Source organism: Aspergillus brasiliensis (assembly GCF_001889945.1).
Source record: "Aspergillus brasiliensis CBS 101740 unplaced genomic scaffold ASPBRscaffold_6, whole genome shotgun sequence".
NCBI lineage: Eukaryota > Fungi > Ascomycota > Eurotiomycetes > Eurotiales > Aspergillaceae > Aspergillus > Aspergillus brasiliensis.
The window spans coordinates 1,146,314-1,174,034 of NW_027137447.1; the positions used below are offsets into that span (position 1 = coordinate 1,146,314).

The 27,721-nt window shown below is 51.3% G+C and overlaps 7 protein-coding genes across 7 annotated transcripts; 2 read left to right on the top strand and 5 right to left on the bottom strand.

The window, feature by feature from the left end:
* The first annotated feature begins 115 nt into the window (after nucleotides 1-115).
* Nucleotides 116-1,474, top strand: ASPBRDRAFT_177798 (uncharacterized protein). Its single transcript, XM_067619867.1, has 3 exons — nucleotides 116-501; nucleotides 576-1,063; nucleotides 1,119-1,474. Exons 1-3 carry the CDS (start codon nucleotides 207-209, stop codon nucleotides 1,248-1,250), a joined length of 915 nt encoding a protein of 304 aa, XP_067479181.1. The 5' UTR covers nucleotides 116-206; the 3' UTR covers nucleotides 1,251-1,474.
* A 79-nt stretch (nucleotides 1,475-1,553) lies between these two features.
* Nucleotides 1,554-3,213, bottom strand: ASPBRDRAFT_43314 (uncharacterized protein). Its single transcript, XM_067624968.1, has 3 exons — nucleotides 2,714-3,213; nucleotides 2,363-2,649; nucleotides 1,554-2,264 (listed from the first exon to the last, which is right to left on the bottom strand). The coding sequence occupies exons 1-3, from the start codon at nucleotides 3,139-3,141 to the stop codon at nucleotides 1,825-1,827; spliced, it is 1,155 nt and encodes a 384-aa protein (XP_067479182.1). The 5' UTR covers nucleotides 3,142-3,213; the 3' UTR covers nucleotides 1,554-1,824.
* A 120-nt stretch (nucleotides 3,214-3,333) lies between these two features.
* pex14 (putative peroxisomal membrane anchor protein (Pex14)) lies at nucleotides 3,334-5,104 on the bottom strand. Its single transcript, XM_067624969.1, has 5 exons — nucleotides 4,896-5,104; nucleotides 4,817-4,823; nucleotides 4,507-4,756; nucleotides 4,367-4,451; nucleotides 3,334-4,307 (listed from the first exon to the last, which is right to left on the bottom strand). The coding sequence occupies exons 1-5, from the start codon at nucleotides 4,923-4,925 to the stop codon at nucleotides 3,570-3,572; spliced, it is 1,110 nt and encodes a 369-aa protein (XP_067479183.1). The 5' UTR covers nucleotides 4,926-5,104; the 3' UTR covers nucleotides 3,334-3,569.
* A 388-nt stretch (nucleotides 5,105-5,492) lies between these two features.
* ASPBRDRAFT_124977 (kinetochore-associated Ndc80 complex subunit NDC80) lies at nucleotides 5,493-7,795 on the top strand (the record flags this gene model as incomplete). Its single annotated transcript, XM_067617749.1, has 2 exons — nucleotides 5,493-5,537; nucleotides 5,603-7,795. 2 exons carry the CDS (start codon nucleotides 5,493-5,495, stop codon nucleotides 7,793-7,795), a joined length of 2,238 nt encoding a protein of 745 aa, XP_067479184.1.
* Nucleotides 7,796-8,470: 675 nt separating this feature from the next.
* ASPBRDRAFT_30303 (uncharacterized protein) lies at nucleotides 8,471-15,204 on the bottom strand (the record flags this gene model as incomplete). The annotated part of the gene is made up of 6 exons (XM_067622762.1): nucleotides 8,471-11,799; nucleotides 12,020-12,094; nucleotides 12,349-13,778; nucleotides 13,839-14,581; nucleotides 14,632-14,770; nucleotides 14,810-15,204. 6 exons carry the CDS (start codon nucleotides 15,202-15,204, stop codon nucleotides 8,471-8,473), a joined length of 6,111 nt encoding a protein of 2,036 aa, XP_067479185.1.
* A 1,576-nt stretch (nucleotides 15,205-16,780) lies between these two features.
* On the bottom strand, nucleotides 16,781-20,128 carry ASPBRDRAFT_30304 (uncharacterized protein; the record flags this gene model as incomplete). Its single annotated transcript, XM_067622763.1, has 5 exons — nucleotides 16,781-17,915; nucleotides 18,002-18,626; nucleotides 19,021-19,090; nucleotides 20,032-20,061; nucleotides 20,102-20,128. The coding sequence occupies 5 exons, from the start codon at nucleotides 20,126-20,128 to the stop codon at nucleotides 16,781-16,783; spliced, it is 1,887 nt and encodes a 628-aa protein (XP_067479186.1).
* Nucleotides 20,129-23,148: 3,020 nt separating this feature from the next.
* Nucleotides 23,149-25,749, bottom strand: ASPBRDRAFT_177813 (uncharacterized protein). Its single transcript, XM_067619868.1, has 4 exons — nucleotides 25,428-25,749; nucleotides 24,944-25,266; nucleotides 24,324-24,860; nucleotides 23,149-24,247 (listed from the first exon to the last, which is right to left on the bottom strand). Exons 1-4 carry the CDS (start codon nucleotides 25,449-25,451, stop codon nucleotides 23,374-23,376), a joined length of 1,758 nt encoding a protein of 585 aa, XP_067479187.1. The 5' UTR covers nucleotides 25,452-25,749; the 3' UTR covers nucleotides 23,149-23,373.
* Between the last annotated feature and the right edge of the window lie 1,972 nt (nucleotides 25,750-27,721).

Consider the following 27,721-nt stretch of genomic DNA (forward strand, 5'->3'; position numbering starts at 1 on the left):
GCGTTTGGAACAGTTGGTTGGTGTGGCAGTGCTAGTTAGTGTGATCCAGCCTTGTGATAACGCCTAGTTACTAGTATTTATTGCTGCCTCGACATTTGCTCTACATTTAACTTTGAAATTGCTGAGCAAGTTCTTCTCTGCTGCGTTACACAGATATCAACGAGAATCCTTTACTCCCCCCTTACATCCACCCCTACACAACCACCATGTATGACCCTCCGATTGCTGAAGAAGACTGTGCTACTGAGACGGACCGATATGAGGATGCATTGGACATCGACAGAAGACAACTGCGTCAACATCTTGGGCTCGGCCCAGAACCTGGGGATCCACCATCCAACACACCGCAAATACAGCCGTTGTTCTTCATCGAGCAGGCGCCTAACTCTAGAGGAGCCAAATGTAAACTGTCCATCTGTGGAAACAATATCTGGCCCGGCGAACTACGTCTTGCGTTAAACCCTTCAATGGCTTATTGGGGACGGTACCGATCGTCATGTGGTGAGTCGAGTCGTATAAGACCAGCCTCCATGACTAGTAGCGTTCAATGAAGTGATAATAACATCTTCTCTCAGACTATTATCATATCCATTGTTTCGAGAAAATCGCCGATTTTTCCCAAGCAGATTTCCTAGATCGAATCCAGCCGGTGACCCGCCACACCTGGAAGCTTCGGGGCCTCAAAGGGAGTAGCGTCCTAGATGGCAATTACTTTGTATCGGGAGGAGTCGAACGACTGGTCCTCGAATGGAAAGTGACCCTGGGGAAATGGATGGATATGCGCGACGGGGTCTACAATGAGGAGTCGAATCGGCTTAGCGAAGACTTTGAAGCCTTGTTGCGTAAGGCAGGATCGGCAGAATATCCAAACCTGTCGCAACCGGAGGGGATGACTTATTTTGAGTATCACAATCTCCGTTATCATTTCGCACCGTATGAGAGCGATGGCCCCGGCGATACAGAAGAGTGGAATCTATTCACAACGTACCTCGATTCGACCGCGGAGGCACTGAATAAGCCGCACTCTTTGAGTACGATGCTCCAGCGCTACCAGAATGATGCGGTGAGTTTGAGGAACAGTTTTTCTTAGCATTTCACGAAGCTGATCGTATAGCCAGGTCCTTGCTAGAAAGGATGAGCGTGAACTTGATGAAGCTGCCAAGGAGGCCAGACGCCAGCTGGGTGAGAAGGCAGTGCGAGCCCTTCGACGTTTGTCCACCATTCCAATACCCCCGGTCAGCTTGTTTTGATGACAACAATGGTGGACAGATAGTCTAGCAAAGACTTCATGTATAAAGGGTGTGAAGTGAATCCTTAGCCTCTTGGTGTCTACTGTTGGCTTATATAGAAGAGAAAGGTACTCATATTCTAACCAGATCGAATGAATTGGACAAGGAAAGTAGATGATAGGTCCTGAAGGATAAAGTAAGAGCAATACCAGGAAAATACTCCATCAATATAACTATATCACTCCATTTCAGTGTTGCTGCACGGATTATCAGTAGCTTCACCTTCATATGTGTTTCACAACCAAGACGCGTGGATGAGAACTGCTGCATTGTTCATAGAATGTGACCGCAATAATGGTGTTTCCCTATCTTGAAATGGAAGTATGTCAAGTTGAACATGTGATCAATGGGTCAATAATAGTAAGACCAGATGCAAATGACTGCGACTGCGTAAATCAAGAGCTATGCAGGCAGCAGTGATTATGGATAAAAGGTAAGCAAGAGGTTGACCGGGATACGCGGCTATATTCCATTGATGCCCCGTCTACGGCCAATGCACCATCAACCACACTATATAGAAACCAAGACAGAAGAACTATCCAAATCTCTGCTTCGCCAACGTCTTCAACCACCCAATCGTCTCCTCCTCCTTCTGTCTATATTGTTGCAGCCTCTCCTCACGCTCTGCCGCCCGTGCCCGAAGCAATTCTTCCCTGCGAATCTCCCGCTCATTCTTCTTCCGCTGCTCCCTCTCCCTCGCCTTCTTCAACGAATCCAGATCATTCTCTCCAGACCCCATCAACTCTTCTTCCGGCGCTGCCTCAGGAGAACCTCCGCGCTTGGCCTCCGCAAAGGCGCGATTACTCGCCGCGGCCTCCTGTCGCTTCTCCATGCGCCGTTCACGCGTCCCCGGTTCCGCGCGTGGCGCTACCTCCTCCTGCAAGTATTTGACCTCGGACTTGTGTGAGCGCAGTTCGCTGCGATATTGAGCGCGCGAGTCTTGACGCGCCGCAATTGCGTCTTCAGCTGCTAGTTCTGCTTGTTGTTAGCTTTCATGTCCGTGTCAAGTAGCCCCCTTTACCACCATCTGGTTGATGGAAAGAGTCACCCGGTAAAGAGGAAACAAGACATACCCTTCCGCAACTCTAAATCCTGCATCGTAGGTATCGTAGGTCCCGAGGACGGACCTCCACCACGCCCAGATGAATGAGGAAGCACCGGTCCGTATTCATCGTCGTCCTCGTCGTCGTCCTCCCCTTCAACATCCCTATCCCGAACCTCATCCCCACGCTCATGCTGTTGCGATTCGCCCCGATAGCCAGTATTCGTACTCGTCTGCGCCTGCATTTGCGCAATATTCGTCCTCGCCTTTTCCAACGTAGCAGGATCATACCATCCCTCTGCTAACTCTCCGCGGTTCCTGTGATAATAAGACCATGTCAACGAAAACCCCGTCCTCACATCTACTCATCCAATCTACCTACCACTTCCTAATAAAGCTCTTCCATCTCCCCTTCACTTCATCCTCTGCCAAATCATCCATAATTATCCCCTTCTGAATATCCAGATACATGTCGAACATGGGAGCATAGTGCTCCAGATCATATTTGGTGAGTTCGCGCGCTTGGAAGGGAAGAATTATGGGGGCTGCTGGTGCTGGTGCTGGTGCTGGTTGATCCTTTGAGCGGGAGGTATGGCGATCACGGCGGTGGCGATCGCGATCATGGTCGCGGTGTCGGTCGTGTCGGTGATGGTGATGACGATGGTGGTGATGATGTCTGCTGCTGCGGTGTCTGTCGGATCTGGAGGTGGGATCGCGATTCGGGGAGCGCGAGCGCGTGCGTGACCGGGTGTGGGAGTGTGTGCGATCTCGGTGAGAGCGTGAAGGGGGATGGGAGTCGCGGGTAGACATGGTTCTTTCTGTGTGGGAGTTGTCCATCATATTTCAAGTGTGTATCAGGTGCAGAAATGTTGGTGAAACTTGAGAATCTGAAAGGGACTGACGTCGAAATGCCAAGCTTTTGGGTGCGGCGATTGTACTATTGACCGATAAGAGCGGGTCTACTCTGTAGGTTTACTGTGTTTCGGGGTCTATAGAACTTGAACCAGCTTGCTATACTTGAGGTCTTTCGTTGTCTGTGAAGAGTCATGATACCTATTGGTAGTCTTCATTGCGACATGGTATTTTCACGTGCTACTACATATTGTACACCCTCCGCACCATCATCCAGAACGCCTAGACATCTCGTGCGTAAAGTTCGTTCGATAACCTCCATCTAATTACATCACTGGGACAATGCACTCGCTGCAAGAGAAAAACCTTTAGAGTGTCTGGTATGTTCAGCTGGCCGGGGCGCTCGACTCAGGAGCCGCGCTAGCTGTGTTGTCCGGGGTGCTGGTGGAAGGGGTCGAGGGGGAAGCGGTCTTGGAGCGATTGGCAGCAGCCATCTGCCAGGCAGGAATGGAAGCTGAACGGCCCAGGTTCGAAAGAGGGCTGTTACTCATCGAGGTGGTGCTAGGGCTTGGACTCGGCTGTGCCGATTGGGAGGGCTGCTCAGTTGAGGCCGGCGCGGCGGGCGTACCGTTGACCGGGGCCGCGGCGGCGGAAGTTGACTCCTCCGCAGGCCGAGAAGCCGTAGGGATGTTCATACCGCTGAACCGCCCAGGAGCAGGAGAGGTGGCGCTGTTGCCGCTGCCACCAAGTCTATTGCCCAGCAAGACCTTCAGGCTCTTCAATTCAGCACCAAGCTCCTTCAACCGTGTCTCGTTGCCTTCCCGGGCGCCTTCCAACGCCTTGGGGATCGCATCTTTCAGTGACTTGACCTCGTCGCTAATACGGCGAGTCTCATCGTCCCTTCGTCGGGAGGCGTTCTTCATGTCAGAAACGAGGTTCTCTACCTCCCGTAGGGCGGTATCTAGCCGTTCTGTGCGCGTCTCCTCCGCAGACTTCAATGCGGCTGTATCCGTGGACAGCTGTTCGATCAGGGCAAATGCGCGATTGAACTGCTCATCAATGTGTTCTTTGTCTTGTTCGAGCTGGGGTGGAGTGGGGGGTGCGATTAGAGGTGAGATGTAGCGCTTTAATTCATGTCAGCATGTTTCAATTGAATGAGCAAAGTGCGTAATGGGACACCGACCTTGGTGATCGTGTAAAGCCCGTAACCTACTCCTCCCATCACCGTAGCCATGATGAACCAGTCACGCCAGTCCCTTTTTGGGGGCCTTGGGACGCAGAATTAGTCGAGTACTGTAAAAGCGGGTAAGAATCGAGACTCACTCTGGCGGAGCCTGCCATTGACCATAGGGAGGATAGCCATAGCCTGCAGCAGGTGGAGGAGGTCGGTAAACAGCTTGTTGAGGTGGTGATTGATAGCTGGATGATGCGGTTACGGCGGCAGCCGCTGTAGACGGATCTTCACCTGCTCGGGCGAGCGCAACATCGATCTCTTCCTTGGTCAGGTTCTTTGACTGGAGAAAAGCGACTCGCTTCTCAATTGGCGAGGCGGCGACAGATGGGTCTTGGAGGACTGCAGAAGTATTAGACGGATACATGAATCAACATGGTAAGCGGTGCATTGAGCACATACAGGTAACCTAGCGTCGAGCGTGAGGATCAGCTCCGATTCCGGCAACAAGATATCGATCATAGATAAAGGCAACACTTACAGCAGAGGAGATAAGCTCCTCGCGAACCATGATGGGCGAAGTCCCAGGAGCTGTAGCTCTGACTGGGTAATACTAGGGTTGATTTCTAGCGACGAGGAGTGTTGGGGAAAGGATCCGGAGGGAAAGGGACGATGAGGAGAAGGGGGGAGAGAGAGAGACAGACACAGGATGAGGAGGCGATGGAGCGGCACTTCCCAAATCAGATGAACCTCGGAAGTAGCGTTGGTAATTTACGTGGTTCTGGATTCGTACCGCGGCGGAGATTCCCGTGACTTTCCCCAGAGTCTCGTGATAGCGCGTGACCCAATCCGGCAAGTTGTTCCCTCACCTTCACCGCCTACTGAGTTGGGATGAGAGAAAGTGGCATGTCTTGTTTACTTTGATTATTATGATTATTGCTGGCCCGCTCGGTTGCTACTGCCATCCACAACTCTCCCGCCTCCTATTGCGCTTCCATCGCCAGTTCGGTGTCGCGCCTCTTCTGGATATCTCGATTTTGGTACAAGTCACATACCTGTTGTAGTTAACTTGTTGTTCAAGAATTTGCGCTTGCTAGGGTTGAGATAGCCCGCCGCAGTCGCGGCTTTTTCCGTCACCATGTCGCAGGATACAGGATTGTTCAGCATCAGGCGCCCCCGCGAGGTATGTGCCTGCCTTGCTTCCTTTTGAACTGCCCCTCTTGCATGATACTGATCTAGCTATCACAGTCTATGGCGATGGGTAGCCAGAATTACTCTGCTCTTCCCCAACCCTCCTCGGCCTTGAAGCGCACCAGTTCAATCGGATACCAGAATCCTCCTTTCACCTCTCAGCACACGCGTATGTCACTTCTCAACTCCGCCAGTCGTCCTCAACAACCCAACTTCCAGCGGTCATCTTCTGGTGGAGGATTTGGTGCCGATGCCGGTCTCTCATCAGTCAGACGCTCCGTCTCCAGTAACATGTTCCATGGCCCGAGTGTCGGGCGCCCAAGCTTTGCTCCCGGGCCGATGTCGTCGCAAAGCACAGCAGCGTCTCAAGGATTGCAACGGAGGAGTAGTGTCTTCTCACGGCCATCCGTGGGCGGCGCCATGGGTCACCATTCTTTCTTTACTCAGGTTCCGACAGTGGCTGGTGTGCCCAGGGACCCACGACCCCTCAGGGATAGGTCTTTCCAAGCTCGCATTGGACAAGAACTCTTAGAATACTTGACGCATAATAATTTCGAGCTCGAGATGAAGCATTCATTGGGGCAGAATACCTTGCGATCTCCTACTCAAAAGGATTTCAACTACATCTTCCAGTGGCTGTATCATCGCATCGATCCTGGTTACCGGTTTCAGAAGAGCATGGATGCGGAGGTTCCACCCATTCTCAAGCAATTGCGTTATCCCTACGAGAAAGGCATTACCAAGTCGCAGATTGCGGCTGTAGGAGGCCAGAACTGGCCGACATTCCTCGGTATGCTGCATTGGTTGATGCAACTGGCCCAGATGATGGATAGATATCTGCTCGGGGAATATGATGAAGCGTGCGCAGAGATGGGAGTCGATGTATCCGGCGACCGGATCATCTTCCGTTTCCTTACAAGTGCCTACCATGACTGGCTGCAAGGCGGGGAAGATGAGGATGACGCAACAGCAGAGAAGAGGCTAGTCCCTCATGTTGAGTCAATGGCTCAGGAATTCGAGAGAGGAAATGAGAAATATGTTCAAGAAATGGAGTCTCTGGAAGCCGAAAACCGAGCGCTACGTGACCAGATTGAAGAGATGGAGAAGAACGCTCCGGACATGGCCAAGCTGGATAAGCACTTCCGAATTCTGGAGGATGACAAGAGGAAGTTCGAGGACTACAACCAGAATGTTCAGGGTAAGATCGAGAAATATGAGAACCGCATCAAATTCCTGGATGATGAGCTCAGGAAGACGGAGGATGACCTGCAAGCCGCCGAAGAGGAGCGGGCTGGGCTTCAGGCCAGTGTTGACCAACAAGGCCTGACCATCCAGGATATTGACCGTATGAATACGGAACGTGAACGTCTGCAGAGGAATCTTGACGATACGGTCAATCGATTGGAAGAAACGCACGCACGGGTCATGGCAAAGGAGGCCGAGGCTAGTAGAAAACTCGAAGATTTGGAGGAGATTGTCAAGGTTTACAACACGCTCGGATACCAGAATAGTTTGATTCCTTCGTCAGCGGTCAATGCTAAGGGCGACGATTACGAACTCAGTCTCAACGTCAATGAGAGCAATTTCTCCGCCTCTCAGGTCGGTGGTCTAGCGAACCGAATCTCTACCGATGGAGACCGACTATTAGCCGACCCGTTCACTGGCTATCACCCAGCACACTTGCTCAACCTCGATCTCCGCGGCATCGTGCGCAGCAATCTGCAGGCTCTGCGGAAGGAGATCAACGAGCGCCGGAAGCGTGCCATTGATGATGACTTGGAACGACGCAATCTCCTGGACAACATCAAGGAAGCAATGGACGAGAAGCGAAGCGAGGTTGAGGCTTTGGAGCATAAGGCACGCGCTGCTGAAGAGGAATTTGAGCGGCTCAAGGAGGTCACCACAACGCAGAAGCTCGCTTCGGATGCCCAGATTGAGAAGATGGAGAAGGAGCTGGCCAAGATGCGAGCCACGTTGGGCGAAAGCGTCCAATTGATGGAGCAGCGCGAGATGAATACGAACATTGAGTATGAGCAATTGACCCTCCGCGCGAATGCACTGAGAGAGGAGCTGCACACCAATGTGGAGAGCATGCTGAACGATGTCATCCGCTTCAAGGTCCATGTTCAAAAGGGCCTGGAAGACTACGAAAGCTTCGTTGTCGATGAGGTTGAGCAGGAGTTGGGTGGTGATATGCAGTTTGCTGACGAGGACGTTGAAATGGCAGTGGAAGAGGAGGAGGAGCTTTAAATGGTACCTCCGTGTATTCTGCGCCACGATGACGACTCAAGTATGATGATTGATGAATGCGGGAAGGAGTTTGGTTCGAGAATTCAGGTGTAACTTTCTTTCATTCTTGCCGAATCTCACCGGCCAGAGGAAGGGACGCACGCCTATATGCTCTGGAGACGCAGCGCCATAGAAATTTGTTCATTCTGCTGGTATCGTTGTCTATTACTGGGGCGCTATTGGGAGCTAGCTGGTTGGGCTTATGCGTTATGGGTACTTTGGGTTGTTCGGTCGTGGTTATATTCTGTTTATGATACCTTTGATGTTCAAATACGCCATTAGTGTTGATAATTGCTAGATGTGGTTGTACATACCGTGCCTTTCACAGCTGTCTCATAAACACCCTTTATAGTACAAGATCAGGTAGCTGTATTGGCTGTAGTACATATTGCTATGATGGAGTAGTATGTTTTACATTCAGTTCAACCAGAAGTAGGGTACATACATGCAGATGCAATAAGTAGTAAGTAGTATAATACAGTAGTAATCTATTATCGCTCATCTATAAACAACCCATATATCACCCAAACTAAGAGAAAAATACTAACACATCTAAGCCCCAAGAGAATATATAGGAGATGGTATAATCAAACCCCAAATGCAAAGTCAGACACAAGCGACAACACAACGAGATCATCACGATTCAGACATCTTCTTCAACTTCCCCAACTTCCCCAACTCCCTCCGTCTCCTATACACAATCCCGCCCACCTCACGATTAATCTCGCGTCTGCGCATGCCAAAGCTCTCGAACCTCTTGATACAGAAATCCAAGACGTCTTCAGCGGGATTCATCACACTCCCATCTTCACCCTCCTCGGCTTCAAACTCATAGTACTCCCCCACAGCAGCCTGTGCGATGATCCTAACAGTCATGGGGTTCGGCATCGTGGCCTTCTCCCTCGCGCGCTTGAAGTACCTCGCATCGAAGTGCGGATCGCCCTTCGTCATGTTTCTCTCCTTGCCGAGATAGAACCGGACGATGCCTCCTTCCTGTTGACGGCGGGAGGTCGGGGATTTCGTGTCGAGACACCATTTGCTGTAGAAGCGTTGGCCGGCGGCGCTGCCCTTGGTGTCGACGATGGCGGAAAGGAGGGTGTGGAAAGCTGTGGCAGGAATGTAAGGGACGGCGCTGCGGGGGGGGACTAGTTTGTTTTTGTTGTTGAGGGACTTGGAGACGGAGGCGGCGAGGTCGTGGAGGGTGCCTGGGATGGAGAGGAAGATGTTGTGGAGGCCGGAGATGGCGCGTTCTTGGAAGCGGGAGGTGGTGATGTGGGTGGGTTCGTTGTAGGCACCGGTGAGGAGGCGGGTGAGGAGGTCCTTGGCGCGGGCAAGAGAGGTGGTTGTTTCTTGGAGGGTTGATGGGTCTGGGGGTGGTTGTTGTTGCTGGTACTGGGAGAGGGTGTGTTCGAGACGGATGATCTCTGCTGCGAGGGCGGTGGCGTTGCTCTGGCCCCAGGATTTGGCGCGGTAGTCGCGGAGGTATTCGAAGAGTTTGGTGACGGCGTCCCATTGGTGCAGGGCGATACGGGAGTTGAGGAGTGCGCGGAGAGTGTTGGAGGAGAGTGGTTGAGAGAGGGATTGGACGACGGCGTCGCAGAGGGCCGCGTTCCTGGTGGCTGTGGCGTAGCGGATGATGGACGGAGCTAGGGCTTGGTCGCCGTAGGCGCGAGGCGGGACTGGGGGGCCGTCGATATCGTCGGAGTAGAAGAGCCAGTTGCCAAATGTGAATGCGCGCGAAACGGTGATCAGATCGATCAACTCGGCCAACGTGACGCTGGACAGTTGCGGCATGGATGATTCGAAGGGCTCCGTGGATTCTAGATCATCAGGGTCGAGGGTAGGGAGGACGACGCCAGGACGATCGACGCGCGAAGAGAAGAACTCGTCGATGCGCTGCATCTTGCTGCTGTCAACGATGGCTTGCAGCCAGGAGAATGCGTTCAGAGCATCGCCACAGAAGCGCTTCGACGAATAGAACCGGATGTTGTACTCGATCAGACCGACCAAGGCGGCTGTGTCATCGTATAGCTGTGATTGACTCATTCGGGTCAAAGCATCCTCATTAACGTCGTGGTGGAGGTCGGTATCCCAAGGCGGAACGACGCACGGCGTGATCCTGAGGAAGTCTTCGAACGTCCGGGGATCGGCTTCCGGCTTGAGGCCTCCCGATTCTATAACCCGCACCGCGAACCAGTTCGACGTTCTGCGCGTGGGCACTAATTTGCCGTCGTCCGTTGACGGGGAAATGACGAACTTGAGACTGGAGGCATAGCGCAAGAGGGCGCTCGGTGACATACCTCTGAAACCGAGACCTAGATACACCTGATTGGGAAGGCTATCCAGCAAAGCCGCGGCCACTTCGGTGCTCATGGTTCGCTGTCCCAGCCCGTGGAAGGGCGTCGGGCTATGCCGCTTTCGCAGCATCGTAGAGCGCTCCTGGTGGCCGGGCTGTCGCCAAGTCTCTTCCTGATCAATTTTAGTTTGCCAGACCGATCCAGAGTCATCGAGTAAGGGCTTCCAGCTCTGAAATTTCCAGGCCTGATCTCCCGTCTTGCTTGTCATTCGATCAATGAGCCATACACCCTCCTCGATGTGACCATGCTCCACACAGCACCAGAGGATAAATTCCAGCCAGATCTCAGGTCCAAGCTCACGGACTCCCATTTTGAATGGGAGATACGGCGAATCCTCCCCGGCAGCAGCCGCTTTAGCAGCGACCTCCGCTTCATGAACCAGCCATGCGGCGTCGGACAAGACACTCATAATATGAGAGGAGAGCAGATGCATTCCTGGAGGTCGGAATGTAGCTTGGTAACTGTCCGGCGGGACGTACTTGTATACCCTATCGGAGATGGCATCCGAGTGGTGCAGTCGAGCTAAAATCTGAAAGACGTGAGACATAGCCAACTTCGACTCGTTGGGCGAGGCGTCAACCGCCTCCAGCACAATAGACCCCAGACTCTGCCACACCTCAGCCATGAAGCGTTTCGAATGGTCATCAGCATATGGTCGTTCCGTATAAGCATCCAAGCTCGTCATATCCGACAACGGCAGCTCATTCGAAGCCAGCGGGAATTTCGGAGCGGTAGGCTCAGACCTATCGGTAAGCTCATCCAGCGAGAGCCCCGACCCCAGACCCCAGTCATAGTTGGACAAAGGTCGGGCAGGAAGCGAAACCTCCTTGAGAGAGTCCGCAGCATCAAGCAGCCGATTAATCAAGAACTGCACAGCGGGCCAATTATTCAACCGGAATCCAACATACGCAAGTAGATCGAACTTCCCGGAGTCCCGCGCATGCAGCAGCAAATTGGCCAATTCAATCGTCTGCGCAAAATAAGCCGCATCGGTCCGAACCACATTGTCCAATTGAGGATCCGAAACATCGTCATTATTCGTGTCGTTGGCTCTCCGTAACGACGGCGGCAGGTACTGATCCAGCCGCGCGATCCAAGCCTCCGGGTTACTCTGATCTGGTCCTGCGACAGGACATCTCTTCATTTCCACCCTAACATAGTCTTGTAGCAATTGGCGATTGATCGGAGGACCAGCCCCGACGGAGAATGGGCGACTCCATTGTCGTCGCCTATCGGGGAAAGGTCCCCGGCTCGCGAACGTACTGTGACGGGGTAGACGGGGAACGAGACGACGGAGAACCGAAGGAGAAGAAGGGTGAAGGACGATGGAAGACCCGCGGTCCAGGCACGGCAGACGAGCTGGACTCAGGCACCTTTTCATGACACGACGGAGGTAGCGGAGGAGACCTGCGGGCGGAGGAAATCCAAATCTCGATGTGACCGTCGGACGGACGTTCTGTGGCGCATGTCTAATCGTTGAGACGGGTCGGCATTCCTCGAGCTGAGCAGACAAGGCGTGGGCCTGGCGATAACCGGCGACTTTGGGGGGGAAGCTGTTGGAGGGAAGCGAAAGCTTTGGATGCTTTTCTTCGCCGCCGAAAAGAAAAGCTTCGCCGGGGAAATTCAGCCTGCTGAGTCAGCCTGTCGCGGTCCGCCAATCAGAGCATTGCATATTCATATCATGGTCTAGATCGATAGATTGGACTTGGGTATCTAGATATAACATAGTTATGACAGATGAGGTTCATCGTTTTCCATTTCTCAATACACTATCATCCTATGTAAAGAAAAAAGAAAAAAATCAAGCAGACCTTAAAGCTCCGGTCACCTCTATCCCATCTCTTGTATCGCTGCGGTAGCAAGCAGTCCCAGCCTGTATCGTCCCATTCTAACCTGTCACACCCTGTATAGAACACCAGTCGCCCTGCGTGATATCGTAGACATAGATAGAAATACATGCAATATGAATCATACTTTGAATAAAACAAAAAGGAAAAGAAAAGAAAAAAGAAAAAAAAAGACTTGAGAGTCAAACAAGAAGTATAGAGCATCGCTGGCTCGCACAAATGGGAATGACAACAATCATAAGGCGCGAATAACCACAACGAATGGCAAGAATGCGCTCTCCGAGCAAGCAATCCAGGACTCAAGCCCCACCCCATGGTTCCTCGTCAGTAGAGGAGGGGAAGAATGAGCGGATGAATTCCCCACTGATCGGATCGTACGGGAAATACGAGTCTCCGGGACCAGAGGTCAACTCTGGATTCGTAGGCTGGTGGCTGGTGGCTGCCATCGCCATGCCCTGGAAGGGCTGTTCAATCTGAGCGAACAGTATGTTTGGCTGCTGGGACATATGGGAAGGAGCTGACGCTGAATTGTTCAGGTCTGCTGCCGCTGGGTTGTAGAAGGTCGGTCCCGCATGCATGGACTGTTCCGGCTGGTTCGGGTAGCCAGGTTGTGTACCGTTGAGCGCCTGGCCTTGAGCCTGTGTCTGGGGCTGAGCCTCAAAGTCATAGGCAGGCAAGTCACTAATGTCGTAGCTCATGCCGGTAGCAACCTGACGGAGGCTGCCATAGCATAACTCCCATGCGCGTCGGGATGCAAGACTGTTCTCAGACATGGCGAAGAGCCAGCGGATGGCCTTTTTGGCGGCATGTAGGAGATTTGCCTCCTCTTCTGGCATATGAATGCTGCCAAAAGATAACTCCAGTAGCAACACAGTTGTTGTCTGCATGAGATAGTGGAGAATGCACCACCACGGGCAGATATCGTAGAGACGGACAGCGTCAGGCACATCAGGAATCAAGTCGAGCATCCGTCGGGCAGACTCTAGTGTGATCACTGCCATTTCATGGCTGAATGTTTCCTTCTTGTTGGACGCCGTCTGCCGTGCGTCACGGCGACATAAACACGGTCGTCCTAGCGTAATGCGCGCACTGTAGTAGTGGAAGGCAAGGAAGAGCTTGCCACGCAAGGTAATTGCTGATTGGTCTTCCCGTCGAGTGAAGTCATAGGCCTCATGGAGATTGGCGTACCACACGTCAATGCGGGCTCGCAGCTCACCGATGCGGTTTTCAATATGCCCCCATGGAATGGAGACGCAGTCCAGCGAGTACACACGGTTGACAATCTCCTGCGAGATAACGGCAAGATCGACGTAATATAGGAACCCAAGAGCACTGGAGGGCGGGAGACTTTTGAGCCATCCCGGATCACGCGGTTTATCTGTCATCTGTGCGTTTCGGCCCCCTTTTGGATTGGATGGCATTTGCCGCACAGAGATGCAGGCGAGTGCTGAGTCAATGAGCTCCTGACGTAGTTCGGGCTCGTTCAAAAGCTTGGTCGCTGCGGCTTCCACCAATTGATCTTCCTCGAAGGGGAGAGGGAACGGTGTGGTACAGATACCGTCGGTAATGGTCGTGGCTCGGCCAGTCATGATGCCCAACATGTGCTCAAACGTGTACAAGCACCACCACACCCTATAGCGTGCCTCCTTGGAGATGTTTGCCGTTCCCTCGCTAGAATTCTTCATATTCAGTCCGAGAGTGACTGCGGAACGAACGGCCAAGGCTGCAATTCGCCAAGCCCTATCAAGATTCAGGTTAAGACGGACACAATGAGCTAGATGATTCTCTGGGGCCGCTTACCTGTTGATCTGGTCCGACGCAAGTAGATAGTAGGCGATCAGACCTTCAACCTGCACCTGCTGGAGATCAGGGTGACTAAAGAGCACATCGCCGTTCATGCTCAAGATGCGAGCCCGCGTCAGATACACCAGATGATCATTTTCATCACCACGCCACGGGGCCCGCGTGAGATGGGCATGCTTGGCGGAAATGGCGAATATCACGTTCAAAATAGCCAACCACTTATCCCCGGGCCGTGCGGCACTCTCAAAAAACGTTTTGTATTGCGCCCGAAAGAGGGTCCTACTGATAATAGGATAGAATGGGTGCACCGTATCGAGGTAGTCTTCGAAGAGTTTATCGGCCACCTTGCGCGGCGGCATCCAGTAAACATGCACAGGACCTGGTACGGAGATATCCATGTCGTCCAGATGGTAGTTGACGGAGTGAATGGCAAATTCGCCCTCATTCTCTGCCTCGTAGGGGCCTGGCATTTTACGAGCACGATGCTCGGCCTCCATGCGCACCCGCTGCATCCAAGTGACTTCGGAATTCTTTCCCATATAACCAGTCGCTCTGGAACTCGGGGTGCGGTTCACGTCTTCTTCTACCCGATCGATTGCATCCAAAGATCCAATGGACGAAGGAGAGGTGACCTCATCCTCGTTGTCTTCGTCCTGGGGTGTTACCGAGCTGGATTGAGTACCTTCGCCGCTGCCGCTGCCGCTATAGGAGTGCTGGTCGGGGTTAGTGACTTTGCGGGACTAGTATAGACATTTGTTTCGTCGAGCGTCAAGATCGGGACAGCTCTAACCTTTTCCAACACCGTCTTGATACGCTCCGCAGCCCGACCATCGACAATAGGGCCAAGATCTCGCAGTAAGTTCTCATAGTCCGAGACCCTCACAGCAAGTTTATCCAATTCCCTAACAACGTCAACATCAATTTCCACCCTCCAGTACCGAAAGACAACAGAACAGCAGCCAACATACCCTTTCGTCCGCTCCCGCCAGGAAATTGGATACCGACAGCTTATCCTCAACTCCTTGCACTGCCGACACACGGGCGTATCACCACTACATTTCGTCTTCCGTTGCCTACATGACTCACACGCCAGCGGGACTCGTCGAGTATAGCGCGGGGCTGCAGTCGATCGCTGACGAGGGATGGCGACTTTGCTGCTCCCGGTGGACAGAAGCTGTTTCTTTTCGGCATGCGCGGGACGGGTGGCCAATCTGGGTTTCTGAGGGTTATGCGACGAGGTGCCCGGAAGGGCCGGCGGATGCGCGGTTGGAAGGACTACAGATGGGCCGTCGGTGTGAGGACGAAGGGGAATATCGCCCTGCGACAGCCCATCGTCAGTCTGAGAAAACCCAGGCGTCTCCATAGTCTTTTTTTCCTCCAACGATAGATGGTTCCTGGAGGGGCAACGCCACAGCACACCAGTCGAATCGCAGAAGAGAATTGAGAGCCGGTCACGTGGTATTTTGGGTCCGGTTTAGATTCTTTGGAAGGGAATTGGTTGGATGTAGATTGCGATTTGGCAGGCGATGAACCACGCCGGTCAATACTTCAGGCGGACGTATAAGAAAGATCTAGCCAAGGTTTGGAGCATGATGTCGCGGGAACGGAGTGCGAACCGGGCTTCTGAGCCGGAATCGAGGGACAGAAGACCAGACACAAAGTCAGGGTCACGTCTAAATTGATGAAAGAAGAAGGATGTTCAATGTGCTCTGAGGAGAATAGAAATGCCGTTTCGAAGCGCGAAGATTTGAGAAGGGGGAAGAAGTCTGGAACCAAAAGTGCAGGGAAATCGGGATGAAGAGGGGCGTGCGGCGGGATAAGAACTACTACTATGGCTTCTCACTTGACAGACGACTACCGAGGAGACAACAAAGTACTTTGTCCCCTTCCACTGCCCGCCAACCAATAAAAACCGTGCAAATACGCCCACCGCCCAAATGACTAAGGATTTTATCATGACGTCATCAAAACTCAGTCCATGAGGGTGCCTGAGGTATCCACAAGTCCAGCATCTAGACTCCTCCCAACATACCGAGGAGTAGTCTACCGTATTTCCCTCCATGGTGCTGCATCTCCTTTGATAGGTCGGGCTTTTTCGCTTACTGCAAGAACCACGACATTGGCATGCCTCGTTCCTGTTCCTTCACTCCCGTCAATTCCCCCCCCACATTCCAGGAAGGATCCGGTCATCCACATTCCCAAGGGCGCGGGAGGCCGTGCATCTCAGACAGCCGACGCTCACCTAATTACTTACTATGCAGAGAGCACAACGAGGAAGCACGAGCTACTCCAATCTAATCTACAAAGCACTACCATCTACAAAAGCACAGAGAAGGAACAATCACAACGATTCTCGTCAGATCTAACCCTTGCGGGGAATTTTTTTTGGATTCAAAGGCCACAGGCGCTAAGCATACATAGTCAGACATCAAGCATATCCCAGTTTTTGTTTCTCCCTGGTCCTCTCCGTCCTTCGGCCGTATTCATCATCAACTGCTTCGGGCTCCGTCTCTCCATGCCCATCATTTGAGAAGATCTTGCAAATTCAAACCCCCAGGAAACGATCAATCAGATACATCACAGCCAGCCAGGGGATATAATAATAAAAAATCAAGGCGGTCAGAGAACGGGGGGAAAGGTAAAGGAGTATATATATGTACAGGCGCGGCAAGCGCGACAGCCTCGCCGGAAATGGCGAGGTCAAAACAAAGATGCAGCAAGGTTGCAAAACGGGCATTAAACAGATAGGAGCTGTACACGATTAGGTCAAACGGAGTATCAAGGTGGTGTAGGTGAGTGGCCGGCTCAACGGTCCGGCCACAGCGGGAGTGGAGATGGAAGGAGTCTTGTTTTCTTGGAGACTTCCCAAAAAGGTAACACACGATCCAAACGCCTCTAGTCTATCGGTTGGTGGATCAGAAGTGCCGCGACGACCATGCTCAGATTTCCCCGAACATCTCGTCCAGCTCATCTACTTCCACGGTCTCAGGACTCTGTAGCTCTCGCCACGAATCATAGACCATCTCGACATCCTGGCTGGCAAAGGCACTGGCTCCCAACGGCAGTTTATCGTCCTGCTCGTTGAGATCGGACATTTTCATGTCCAGATCGGGAAGCCCACTGTTCAGCATGTCGATAGAACGCTTGAGGGCAGATACCGGCGGGACGGTCAGATCCTCTGGGAGACTGATCTGAGGGGTGCGTCCCACGGTCTCGGGTTGCGTCTCGCCATCCAGCCCGTCATCGGAAGCCACGCTCGTGCCAGACGAGATGGATGAGGCCACAGATGTGAGGGAGGGCGAGGGAGATGTGCCGAAGAGGGTAGCCACAGCAGCGTCATCGAGATCCTGCTGCTGCTGAAGGAGATCTTGCAGAGGGGACTGCTCCTGGTACGCGTTGTGCGAGAAGTAGTCACCATCCTGGTCGTCCGACATGCGATCACCGCTGATGGAGGAGAGGGGGCTGTCCTCTTCGACGGAATCGGAAATGCTCATCGCACCATCATGCAACTCGCTCAGGCCTTCCGAAAGGGCAGAAAAGCCACCTCCCGGGATCTGAAGTTGGCTTCCTTTTTGTTCTGAGGCCCGCTCGCGGACGGCGCTAGCAGTTTGTGTGAACTCCTTCTCGTCCCCCTCCAAAGGCGGGGAGGCAGCACGGTTCGAGTGCATCAACCGCGCATGGTGGTGATCGTTGAAGTCGGTGCCGGATCTTGACGCACCGCCGGGGCCATTGCGACCGTCCAAGTCGATGCTCTCTTCCTCGAAGTCAGGCGAAGACAAGTCCACCTCTGGACTGGGACTGAGGCGGGACCGCTCACGCGCCAACGCGTCTTCCTCATCTAGGTCGGCGCTGGAGACACTGGGAGTGATATCCTTGCCCTCCACACCGGGGATGATGACATCGTCCGAGTTCTCTGGCAGAGGCTGACGGGGCAATGTCGTCAAGTAGTAGTACACTTTGCGCGGGTGGATAGGGACCAGTTCCTTGGCCAAAGGACAGGGCGCCAGAGCAGTCCATGGGCGCTTCATGTAGGCACTTAACCGAGAAGACAAAAGGGCTGCAGGGTTCGCAGAGCTATTAAAACAAAAATGTCCCGTTAGTATGGGCAGCGACAGATAAGAGTAGGAAGATCAGAAGAGGGAGGGGTGGGGGAGACGTACTTTGCGACATTCTCATTCAACGCGATAAGAACGGCAGCCAACTCCTTAACCAAGTGAGGACGGTTTCCAGTCTTTTCCAACTGCTCAATCACACCAACCACAATGTCATCATTGATTCCCTCGGTGTCGATCTTAGTCGCGACAGTACCATCGGTGGGGGATGGCGGTGGCGTATGTTCCAAAGGCCCGCGCCGCCCACTCTGACGTAGAGGAGCGGCGGATTCCTTGCCATCGGGAGTGCGCGCAGAGGAAGACGAGGAAGGCTCGGGAGAGAGAGAGTATGCCGAGTCGTGCGACCTCTTCACTTTTTTGGAGGGAGGGAGCTGATCATCGGTCGCGTGAGGCGATTTTGTGGCGGAGGGAGAGCGGCGAGATGTATTAGGGAGGTGAATTCCCAAGGAGGGGAGCGACAGCGACTTGCGACGTGTATTATAAGGCATAGCTGCGTAGTCGGAAAGAAGGAAGGAAGGGAAGGAAGGTGGTGAGAAGTGTAGTAGGGGTACAGTGGAAATAGGAGAACGATAGGCGATAATGGAAGTAGTAGTAGTAAAGTAGTATACCGATAACCACACAAAAACACGAGGGAGGAACAATACCGTATAGAAACAGGGAAATAAAAGTAGCACTAAAAGTAACAAGATAATAGTCTAATAACACACAGAGAGACAGAGAGACACAGATAAACAGACAGATAGAGAGACGAGGATAATAGGATAGAAAGGAGATGGGGGAATGATTTTGGGGGGGAAGAAAGGGGAAGAAGGGTAAATGTTACAGGAAAGTAAGTCAATGGGTGCACAGGGGGAGGAGGGATGGAGGGAGGGAGGATGGATGAATGGATGGATGGGAAGGGAATGGGAGAGTTAGGGAAGGATGGGCGGCGGCGGCGGTGATGATGATGAGATGCCGACCGGCTGCACGGGAAGAGGACGAGAGAGAGAGCAATGGAAAGGCGAGGGAATGGGAATGGAATAATCACCGGAACGATCGTTGGCCAGTGAGAGGGCGGCCGTACTTACCGTCGGAACAGGAAGCAGCAAAGATGGTAATCGAAATAGTAATGGAAATAACAATAGGAAGGCACGAAGCCTGAGGAATCCGTTCCGTGAGGTGGATATGTTCAAGTTGGGATAAGTTTGGATGCGATGGTTTCCACCTTTCGAAAAGAAAAAATTTCTTTTTTTTTCTTCTCTCTCTCTGTTGCGCCCGGGTTGAAAATTGAAATGGGCAAAAACAGGTGGATGTTTTAGGGTGGCGATTATTGGTCCGACGCACGATGGGGGGATTATTTTATTGGGGAATTCCAGGAATGCCGCGAAGGGAACTGGAACTGGTCGGGTGCCCCCCCTCTTCTTCCCTCCAAGAAAAAAAAAGAAGAAATAAAAAAGGAAAAAGCAAAAATTTAAAAATTCAAAATTGTAGAGGTGTCTTGTTTTTGTTATTCCATTCTAGGGATTGTTGTCGCCGCTCTTCGATCTATCTCTTTTCCCTTGAGCAACACCCCACAGTCGGAAGATAGAAAACAATCTACTAAGGAGAGACTAGAGAATGTAAACATCTACACCGCTTTATCCCCAATGCTCATCCTCAGTGGAAAAGGGGACGTCCGTGTGTTGCGATCAGAGCAACCCGAAGCAAAAAGAGCGTCAACTGGACAGACACTTGGGGGAAGGACACCGGCCGAGGGCGAAAGATGGGCGAGAAGCGAAACTAAACACGGCCGATGGACTGAAGGGGCAAAAAGTACGGTGGAACCAGCCATGTGTCTATGACGACCAGAATGAAAGCCCGCGATGGTGATTGGTGGAGGAGACCGTGATCAACTGAGGTTCTGCATGGACTCCATGATGGAGTATGCTCCGTGGAGTCAATCCAGGGAGGACGAATCGGGTAGCTACTGCTGGCTAAACCTGCAGCTCACTAGACTGACTAGAGCGCCTTGGGACCTGGTTGCTGCGCAGAAATTTTTTGGATAGATAGACAGAAACAAACAAGCCATCTATCTAGTATCTACCTACCTAGCTACTTACTACGGCCAGCCCAGTTTCATGACTTCCAGACTAAAATCGGAGTAGTGTTTATTTGTTTTCTTTTTCTCACCGACAGATTCCGCGATAATCGGACCATTTTTGCGACCGTCGGATTTGATGTTAGCCTCTAACAAGTAACAAGTCTCCTGCTCGGTCGTTTTGTCTTAAACTACGGGGCAACACTCCAATGGTATATACTGTGTCCTCCCACTGACGGCAAAACGGCGGCAACCACCTACGGGTAGATGCATCATAGCTTTAATACCTTCCATGGTACTCATCAGCCTAGTTTGAAGGGATGCTTTGGTCCATGTCAAGTGGGTGTGCAGTGTGTTGGCCATGGGAGTCTAGTGTGCTAGGACTCGAAAAGAAGGACCAAACCTTGGGACAGGTGAAAAAAATTAAAAAGAAATAAAAAGGGACACACACACACACACACACACACACACACACACACATTACCGAAAAAGAAAAAGAAAAAGGAAGGAAGGAAAAGCACTACACACAAGAGCCTTACACTAGCGCATAGCGCTGCTGCAGGCGCTAGCCTTCCAAGTTATGACTTATGCACTAACGCTTAGGAGAAATGGAGGCAGGCAAGAACGCAACGAATCATGATGCACACGCAACCCCACCCATAACCGCGGTCCCAAGGATAATCGTTCCTAGCGTCGCCGTTTGGAGCCTATGGCGAATCAGATCGGCGAGAGTGGAGTAGATGCCGAGTCGTCTAGAAGATTGGAATAGGACCCAATCGGATGGATGAGAGGTCGCGCTAAGACCAGAGCTGGACAAAGGGCACAGCGCGCGCCTTTCTGCATGGAACCCGGGCCTCGCCACTCCAAGCCTTGGCTGGGGGTGGTGTGTGGATTGGGGATACCGCGACGAGGCTGTCATGCACAACTTATGCGGTAGCAGGGAGCTGGCCAGTCCTGTAGATAGTGGTGATGAGTGCAGAAAGGACGGAGTGGATGGCTTCAGCTATGCGATGTGTGTGTGTCTGTGTGCACACAGTAATTATTATACTCCGTATGTCTCCCCTACCGTAGATCGGGTTGAAACTGAGAGATGTATCACATCTCAGCAAGGGATCACCAACCTTATGCGACAGGTGACGGTTCACCAATGATCTGACTCACTCAATACCAGCGATATGAATCATTCCAGTCTCATCTTCATGACCTGTTGCCTGCTACTGCTAGATATGTAAATCGTTATCTCCATCTCGTTGCCTAGGGAAGATGTTATCAATGCAGACAAAAGACAATGGGTCAGTCCGTCACAGCCACCCTTTCCCACCTCCACCTCTCTCCACCATGCAACATTCATCATTGTACGTATGCAATTGTCATAGTTCCTGCAGTCCAGGGAATGCAATGCATGGGTACGGAGTATCCGTAGAGGGGGATAAAAGAGGAAGAAGGAAAGTAACTAAGTCGTACAACTCACATGCTGCAATGTATGTATGTACTTTTATCTCCACTTCTCCCGTGGCGGGCAGCATCTGCAGCTGGATACTGGGGACAGCAGGACAAATTGAAGCTGTGTATCGTCATCATCCCACCTCTTCAGCTTTTGTCGGTGCACAGATCGTCTACATTCCATGCACGGTACTTGGTGATGGGTCTGTCCCACTACTCAGCTCTCGTATTCTTTCTCAAACACTGATGTATCTATTTGACATACTCTGAGCTGTGTATGTGAATGATACTAAATAGGGTGATGGCAAGTAAACGTCAGCCGCAGTGTATTACTCCTAAATTCTACTAACTACTAGATACTCTCCGTACCGTTCAACGCGAAGTAAATAATCTTCAAACCCAATAATAGACCGCATGTCCCCTCTCCAGCCAAAACCCCTCCCTCCCTACATCTAACGCATGCAAGTAACCCACCCCCAAACTTCAATATATTATCAATATTTACCTGCACAGCACCGTCACAAACCAACAAAAATATATATGTATTCTCCACCCCTCCACCATGATATAGACATAAACTCTATCCCACATACGGAGTACACATACAATACTTTTACATATTTAGATATTAGGTATACACTGTATCCTGTGAGGGGAACATACATATACAAGTTGTAGCCCAGCCTAGCCTACTGTAGCCTAGTTAGTCCGAGCGCGGCATCAGGCCAACACATCAATCTTGAATCTAGATTCTAGATACCATTTGCGATTGCGGTGCCGCCGCTTTTATCAGGGCAGCAGCACGTGAGCCATCCGTCCGCACTGTGAGACACTCACGGATTGCTCACGGAGCACGCACCGGCAACTCCGGTCGCTCCCGGACTACTGCAACTTGCCCACGTGACTGGAGCAGGCTGTCTAAACCATATACAAACTACATAACTAACGCTCCAATAGACCCTTGAACTAGTATAAACCCTTGAAATCTGAGGGGCATTATCAAAACTAAGGACCGGACAGTCACTTCTTCTTGGTTTCCCACCTGACCCATAACATTGTTATTAATCTGTCTCTTTGTCACAGACATCTTCTGCTTAATTTCTCATACTTTGCCCTACATCTTGATCCAATCCAATAATATCAACTGATAATGGCTAATTCATGCCTCGAATTTCAAGACTGACCAAGAGGAGAAAAAGAGGAAGGCTCACCATAAACTCCACGAATAGTAAAGCTAGATCGTAAAATCCGTGGTTAGTGGAGAGATGCCATCCTTCCGTCATGATATATAGTATTAAGCTCCCTCCCACGCCAATAGCGAGTAGCCCGTTGCACTACCCACAGCAGCGGCAGCCTATCTATACCCGCCAGAATCCAGCACGCCATCTACTTTGATAAGTATCGTACACTACGGATCCATTCATTCATCGGAGAAGAACAGAATTTAGCACCCAAGTACAACAATGTGACGGACTGGAAACATCCGGATAGGACGGGAGGAGATTTCATAGGCTGTTGCTGACGGTGCTTGGGGTATCTAGTTATCTAGTATCTAGTAGTAACTATCTACTAAGTAATTCTTACCTACTAACTACTCCGTCCCCATACTTAGAGAAAAACCCTAATTCCGCCCTAGTAGGGTGAAAATACTCCCATGTAGCAGTCCAATTTACATACAATAATAGATCCAGATAATCCGATCTAAAAAGATATATCAATATTCCGGGGTACTTAGGAGGTGGAGGGGAGAGGCAAGATAAATCGAGCTTTCTGCGCGCCCCCTACCCCGTTCTACGTACTAGGCTAGAATACATTGAATTAGGGTCTCTCCCATCCCCCGACTTTCTTTCGCTTGGTGAGCACTCAGCAGCTACTTCACCTCAAAAATAGCCTCAAACCGCATTCCAACGCATTCTTATCCTCACAGCAAGTTCAACTCCACATAGTTATTGTACTGCTCCGCGAAGTGGACATAGTGCTTGCCCTCGTTGGTGACGTTGAAAGTACCCTGCAGCTGCTCGAAATCGACCAGTCGCATGTCATGACCGGCAACCTTCACAATCAGCTTCTCTCCAGCCTCGAAGATCATACCGGTAGGCCAAAGCGACATGTGCAGTTCAATGATATCGCCTTGAGGAATGTATTGATCAGCACCATGAGAGAGGGTAGGTCGCCAAGGCTTGGAGAGCTCAGGGGCGATAGCCCGCTTGGAAGCCCGGAGCATCGCTTCAGGGCCAAGGTATTTGAGAATACTGACGGAAGGCACCTCGGACGCACTCGAGACACCCAGGTCCGAGAGGGGCTGATTGATAGATTCCAGGACCGTGCCGTTGGCATCCGCCTTGCGCAGCATAACATAGACGTCCAAGTCATTCTGCGTCTGGGCAGACAGGGTGAGGACAGCCTCACTGGGTCCGGCCACGAAAGTTTTCTCAGGGAAGGTGTAAGTGAAAGAGAGCTCCCCAGTGTCGTTGCCACGCTGCATGCAAGGAGCATCGGCCTGGTAGCTCAGAGTACCCGTCTGGTTCTCTGCCGAGAAGGGGAATGGGGTAAGGGTCTGATCGGGCTTCAAGTAAAGTCGCAGCTTCTTCAATCCGGGGTGGGCCCACGGAATGCCAGGCAGCGAGAAGTTTTGGTTTGGCAGATTGTAACCGAGCACCGAGAGACGGACCGGGGCGGTTTGCTCCCAGTCGTTCTGAATTCCCTTGAGATAGAAGGAGAAATACAGGTCCAAGTCTTCAATGCGGGCCTCACTGTACAGATCGTACCATTCCTGGGTGTGGTGCACCACAAGCCTATCGTATAATTAGCACGTTAGTTCAAAATTTTAAATAAAAGTCATTGCAAGGGAGGGAGATTTTATCGACGAACCATTTCTTATCGTGGTTAATCTCATCGAAACCGCGGAAAGCACCCTGAGTGTGAAGATTGGTCGAGTAGCTGCCACCGATGTACGCCGGAACCTTAATCTTGCTATAATCGACACGCTTGTCCCTCCAGTAGGCGTTATCGGTGGAATACTTGTTATACATAGCTAGGATGTCTTCCTCCAACTGGCGACCGGGGAGACTGCTTTGAATAAGCTTGATGAAACCAGTAGCCGGAATACCACCGCGGGCCATGGTCTCGCGCAAGACATCACCAAGACCCTCCAAGGGGGCAATAGCGGCGAGATGAGGCGGTTGCTCGCTAGCAATGAACCATTGCGACACAGCCAGCCAGGAATTACCGGCTGTTCCAACCTTGCCAGTACACCAATCCAGCTCGGCAATCTGCTCGATCACATCGTAACCGTCCCTACCCTCACCGCTGCCCCAGTAGCGAATGTCGCCCTCAGAGTCGCCAGCGCCACGAGCATCCACGTTGACAATGGCGTAGCCCCTTTGAACCCATTCAGCGGGGTCGAATCTAAAGCAACAAGTAACTGGTCAGTGAAAAAGGCCAGGGATCAAACAGGAGAGGACACATTAGATGGATTCGTTCCCACCTACCCCTCAAAGGACTGGAAGCCCGAGAGCTTCGACGGAGATACACCCGCGTGAAGAGCAGCCGAATCCAGAGTCAGTGGACCAGTGCTGCTCTTACCATACGGACTCCACATAACCAGAGCAGGGACGGATTCATTGGTCACCGGGCGAAAAATATCTGCCCGGATCTTGACGCCGTCGCGCAAGGAGAATTCCTGGTTATGCTCGAAAACCATGGCGACGGGCAAAGCCCGGCTTCCGTTGGTTTTCACATAACCAGAAGGGAGGATCTTTGAGCTTGGGGGATCGATCGTCGTATTCTGGCGATAGGGGGTGGTTTCGAGAACCTTGTATCCATCAACCACATATTCGGAATAGACAGCAGGCAGAGCCGCAACGGCTGCGAGAAGCGAAATCGGCAACCTCATAGCGGGAGACTGCAAGAGGGTGGAAATGAAAGGAAGAAAAAGAAGAAGAAGAAGACGAAGAAGATGTGTGAATGACTGACCTGATGATTGAGGAACTGTCCCATCTATATACGTCGAGCTTTTGGCCCTTTCTTGCGCTGGGTGTGGATTCGGGAATTCGGCAGCGTCTCGTCTAGAGAGTCTGAAGAAGATCACAAGTCGATGAACAAAATCTGGTGACACGGCACGGTTGTCTGGTTTGTATGTTGGATGATCTCTAGAATTCTTCTAGGGCTATGGAAATAGTTGCTGGTGGAGCAGGTCTTCGACTTATGAGTGGATCTACCCTTTCCTGGTTGTACCACTGCAGTTCATGACTCAGCGGAAAGACGGAAGGTAAAGGAGGTAAAATGGAATATAAAGAAGGGTAGGCAGAAGCTAATCGCCAGTTGAATCCGTGGATCATCGGATGGTTATATCGGGATTGCATGTAGCCTATCTGCCTCGGTGGAATCTGACCTCGGTGAGACCTGAAATGGTAGCAAACATGGCACTTAGCAGAGGGAAGATCATGATACCCCGCTTAATGCCAGTCGTTAAGGCTACGATTAACAGGGCGATAGTCGCCCCAGATCTAAATTTATTCTATCCGAGTGATACTGATTCTGAGAATATACCGAGCATCTATGAGGGTCCGGCCAGTTGAGTCTTCTAAACCCAAACGGATACCTTTACAATCCTGAAACACCATAGAGACAATATATGTCCTGAGTATCCTAGTTACGTAGAATACAGCAACGGCTGTAGCATTCTATACATACGCAAACCAATGCCAATCCACCTCTCTCGAAAGGTAGAAGATGCGATGCGACAGAAGACTGTCAAGCTGTGGGACGCCGGCAGTGGTGGCTGCCTGCAGACCCGTGAGGGTCACGGCGCCTCAAGTCTCGAACCTTAATATCATATTTGGAACTCACCAATCTAGGCAATCGGCTGCCACGTATGCGTCACTACTCGCAATAACTCAAACTTATCCCTCTGGCCCCTTAACCCTTCAACGATGATGGTGCAGAGGGGTGCGGGGGGTGGGGTGTGGCGGGGGGTGGGGGAGTGTAAGTGGCGAGATCTGCCTAGTGCCACTACCTACTACATCGCCAACCTTTGCTTGGAGAAATCCTCAGTCATATGCATAACTGAAGATATTCTGCGTCCTACCTAAAAAAAAATATTAGCACATTATCTCATACTGTAGCCTAACAAGAGAGTTACTAGAAGACTAGCAAACGTTTGAGGTTCAAAAGCAGAAGATACTGTAGCATGATCCTCACCCCGCCGTTTGCATAGCATCTATATCGCCAAGCCATAGTATGGTGGAGTATGCTAACCTGATCGGACTAATGAAATGTCGTTCCTGTTGGTATTTAGGTCAGCATGATACTCACCCCGCTGGGTGGAGTGGGTCTGACTGAACCGAATAACCACTCCCTATCTGCTGATCATGTAATGACCCTACATTCAGTCTCAGGCGGGAACGAGTCGGCAGATAAACTCGATAAACTCCAGTAGCAAGCAATCAACTTACTCACCGTCAGAGATCTTATGATCGATTGCTCGGCTGGAGGGCTGAATGACAAACGGGTCTCCGCCAAGGTTTCAGACGGAGATATCAGCCAAGGTCGAATTATAGGCTTGTAGCCTATAAATTCCGGGTGATCTGGAAGATATCTCTGAGAGAGGATAGCAGTCTATAGAGAATTATATCAAGAATGACAAGTAGTAGGTCATATATTTTCTTTTAGGCAGAATCAAAGGTAGTCGATTGAGATAATAATAAGAGTTGTTTGTTGTTCAGTCAGGACATGTATGGGTGATATGGCATCCTTTATATCTTGTCGCGCACCCAGTCAACCGCAGACAGCGCTAGTACTAGATAACAAGATGTCCAATTAATCTTGACTAACCTCGTATTATCTGTACTGACTTTTAGTACCTATTCAGGACTAACCCACAGCTACTCTAATTGGGTACTACTTATTCGCTACTCTTTTCTCATGACTGCTTAAGCCATTAGAAGGGGACAAGCTTGCTTCTTCACTAGCTATTCGCTAACAGCAAGAAATAGTCATTCCTTGTTTCTGTCAATATATTAGTACAATAAGACCTCGCATTAGTACGATAAGCCACGTGGATGAGTATGGTTTCCTAAACTTCCGCAAAGTACAGAGTAGTAGTATGCTAACAATTTCCCAATTGCTACTATGATGATTCGTGGAATACTTACTCCAATTTACCGTCTCATGATAAATCTGTTTACACAATAAGTTTTCAGCTTGCATGACTAGATTCTTCCGTATATCATCCTTTCAGCGAATATCAGATGTGCCCTTGTAGTCCA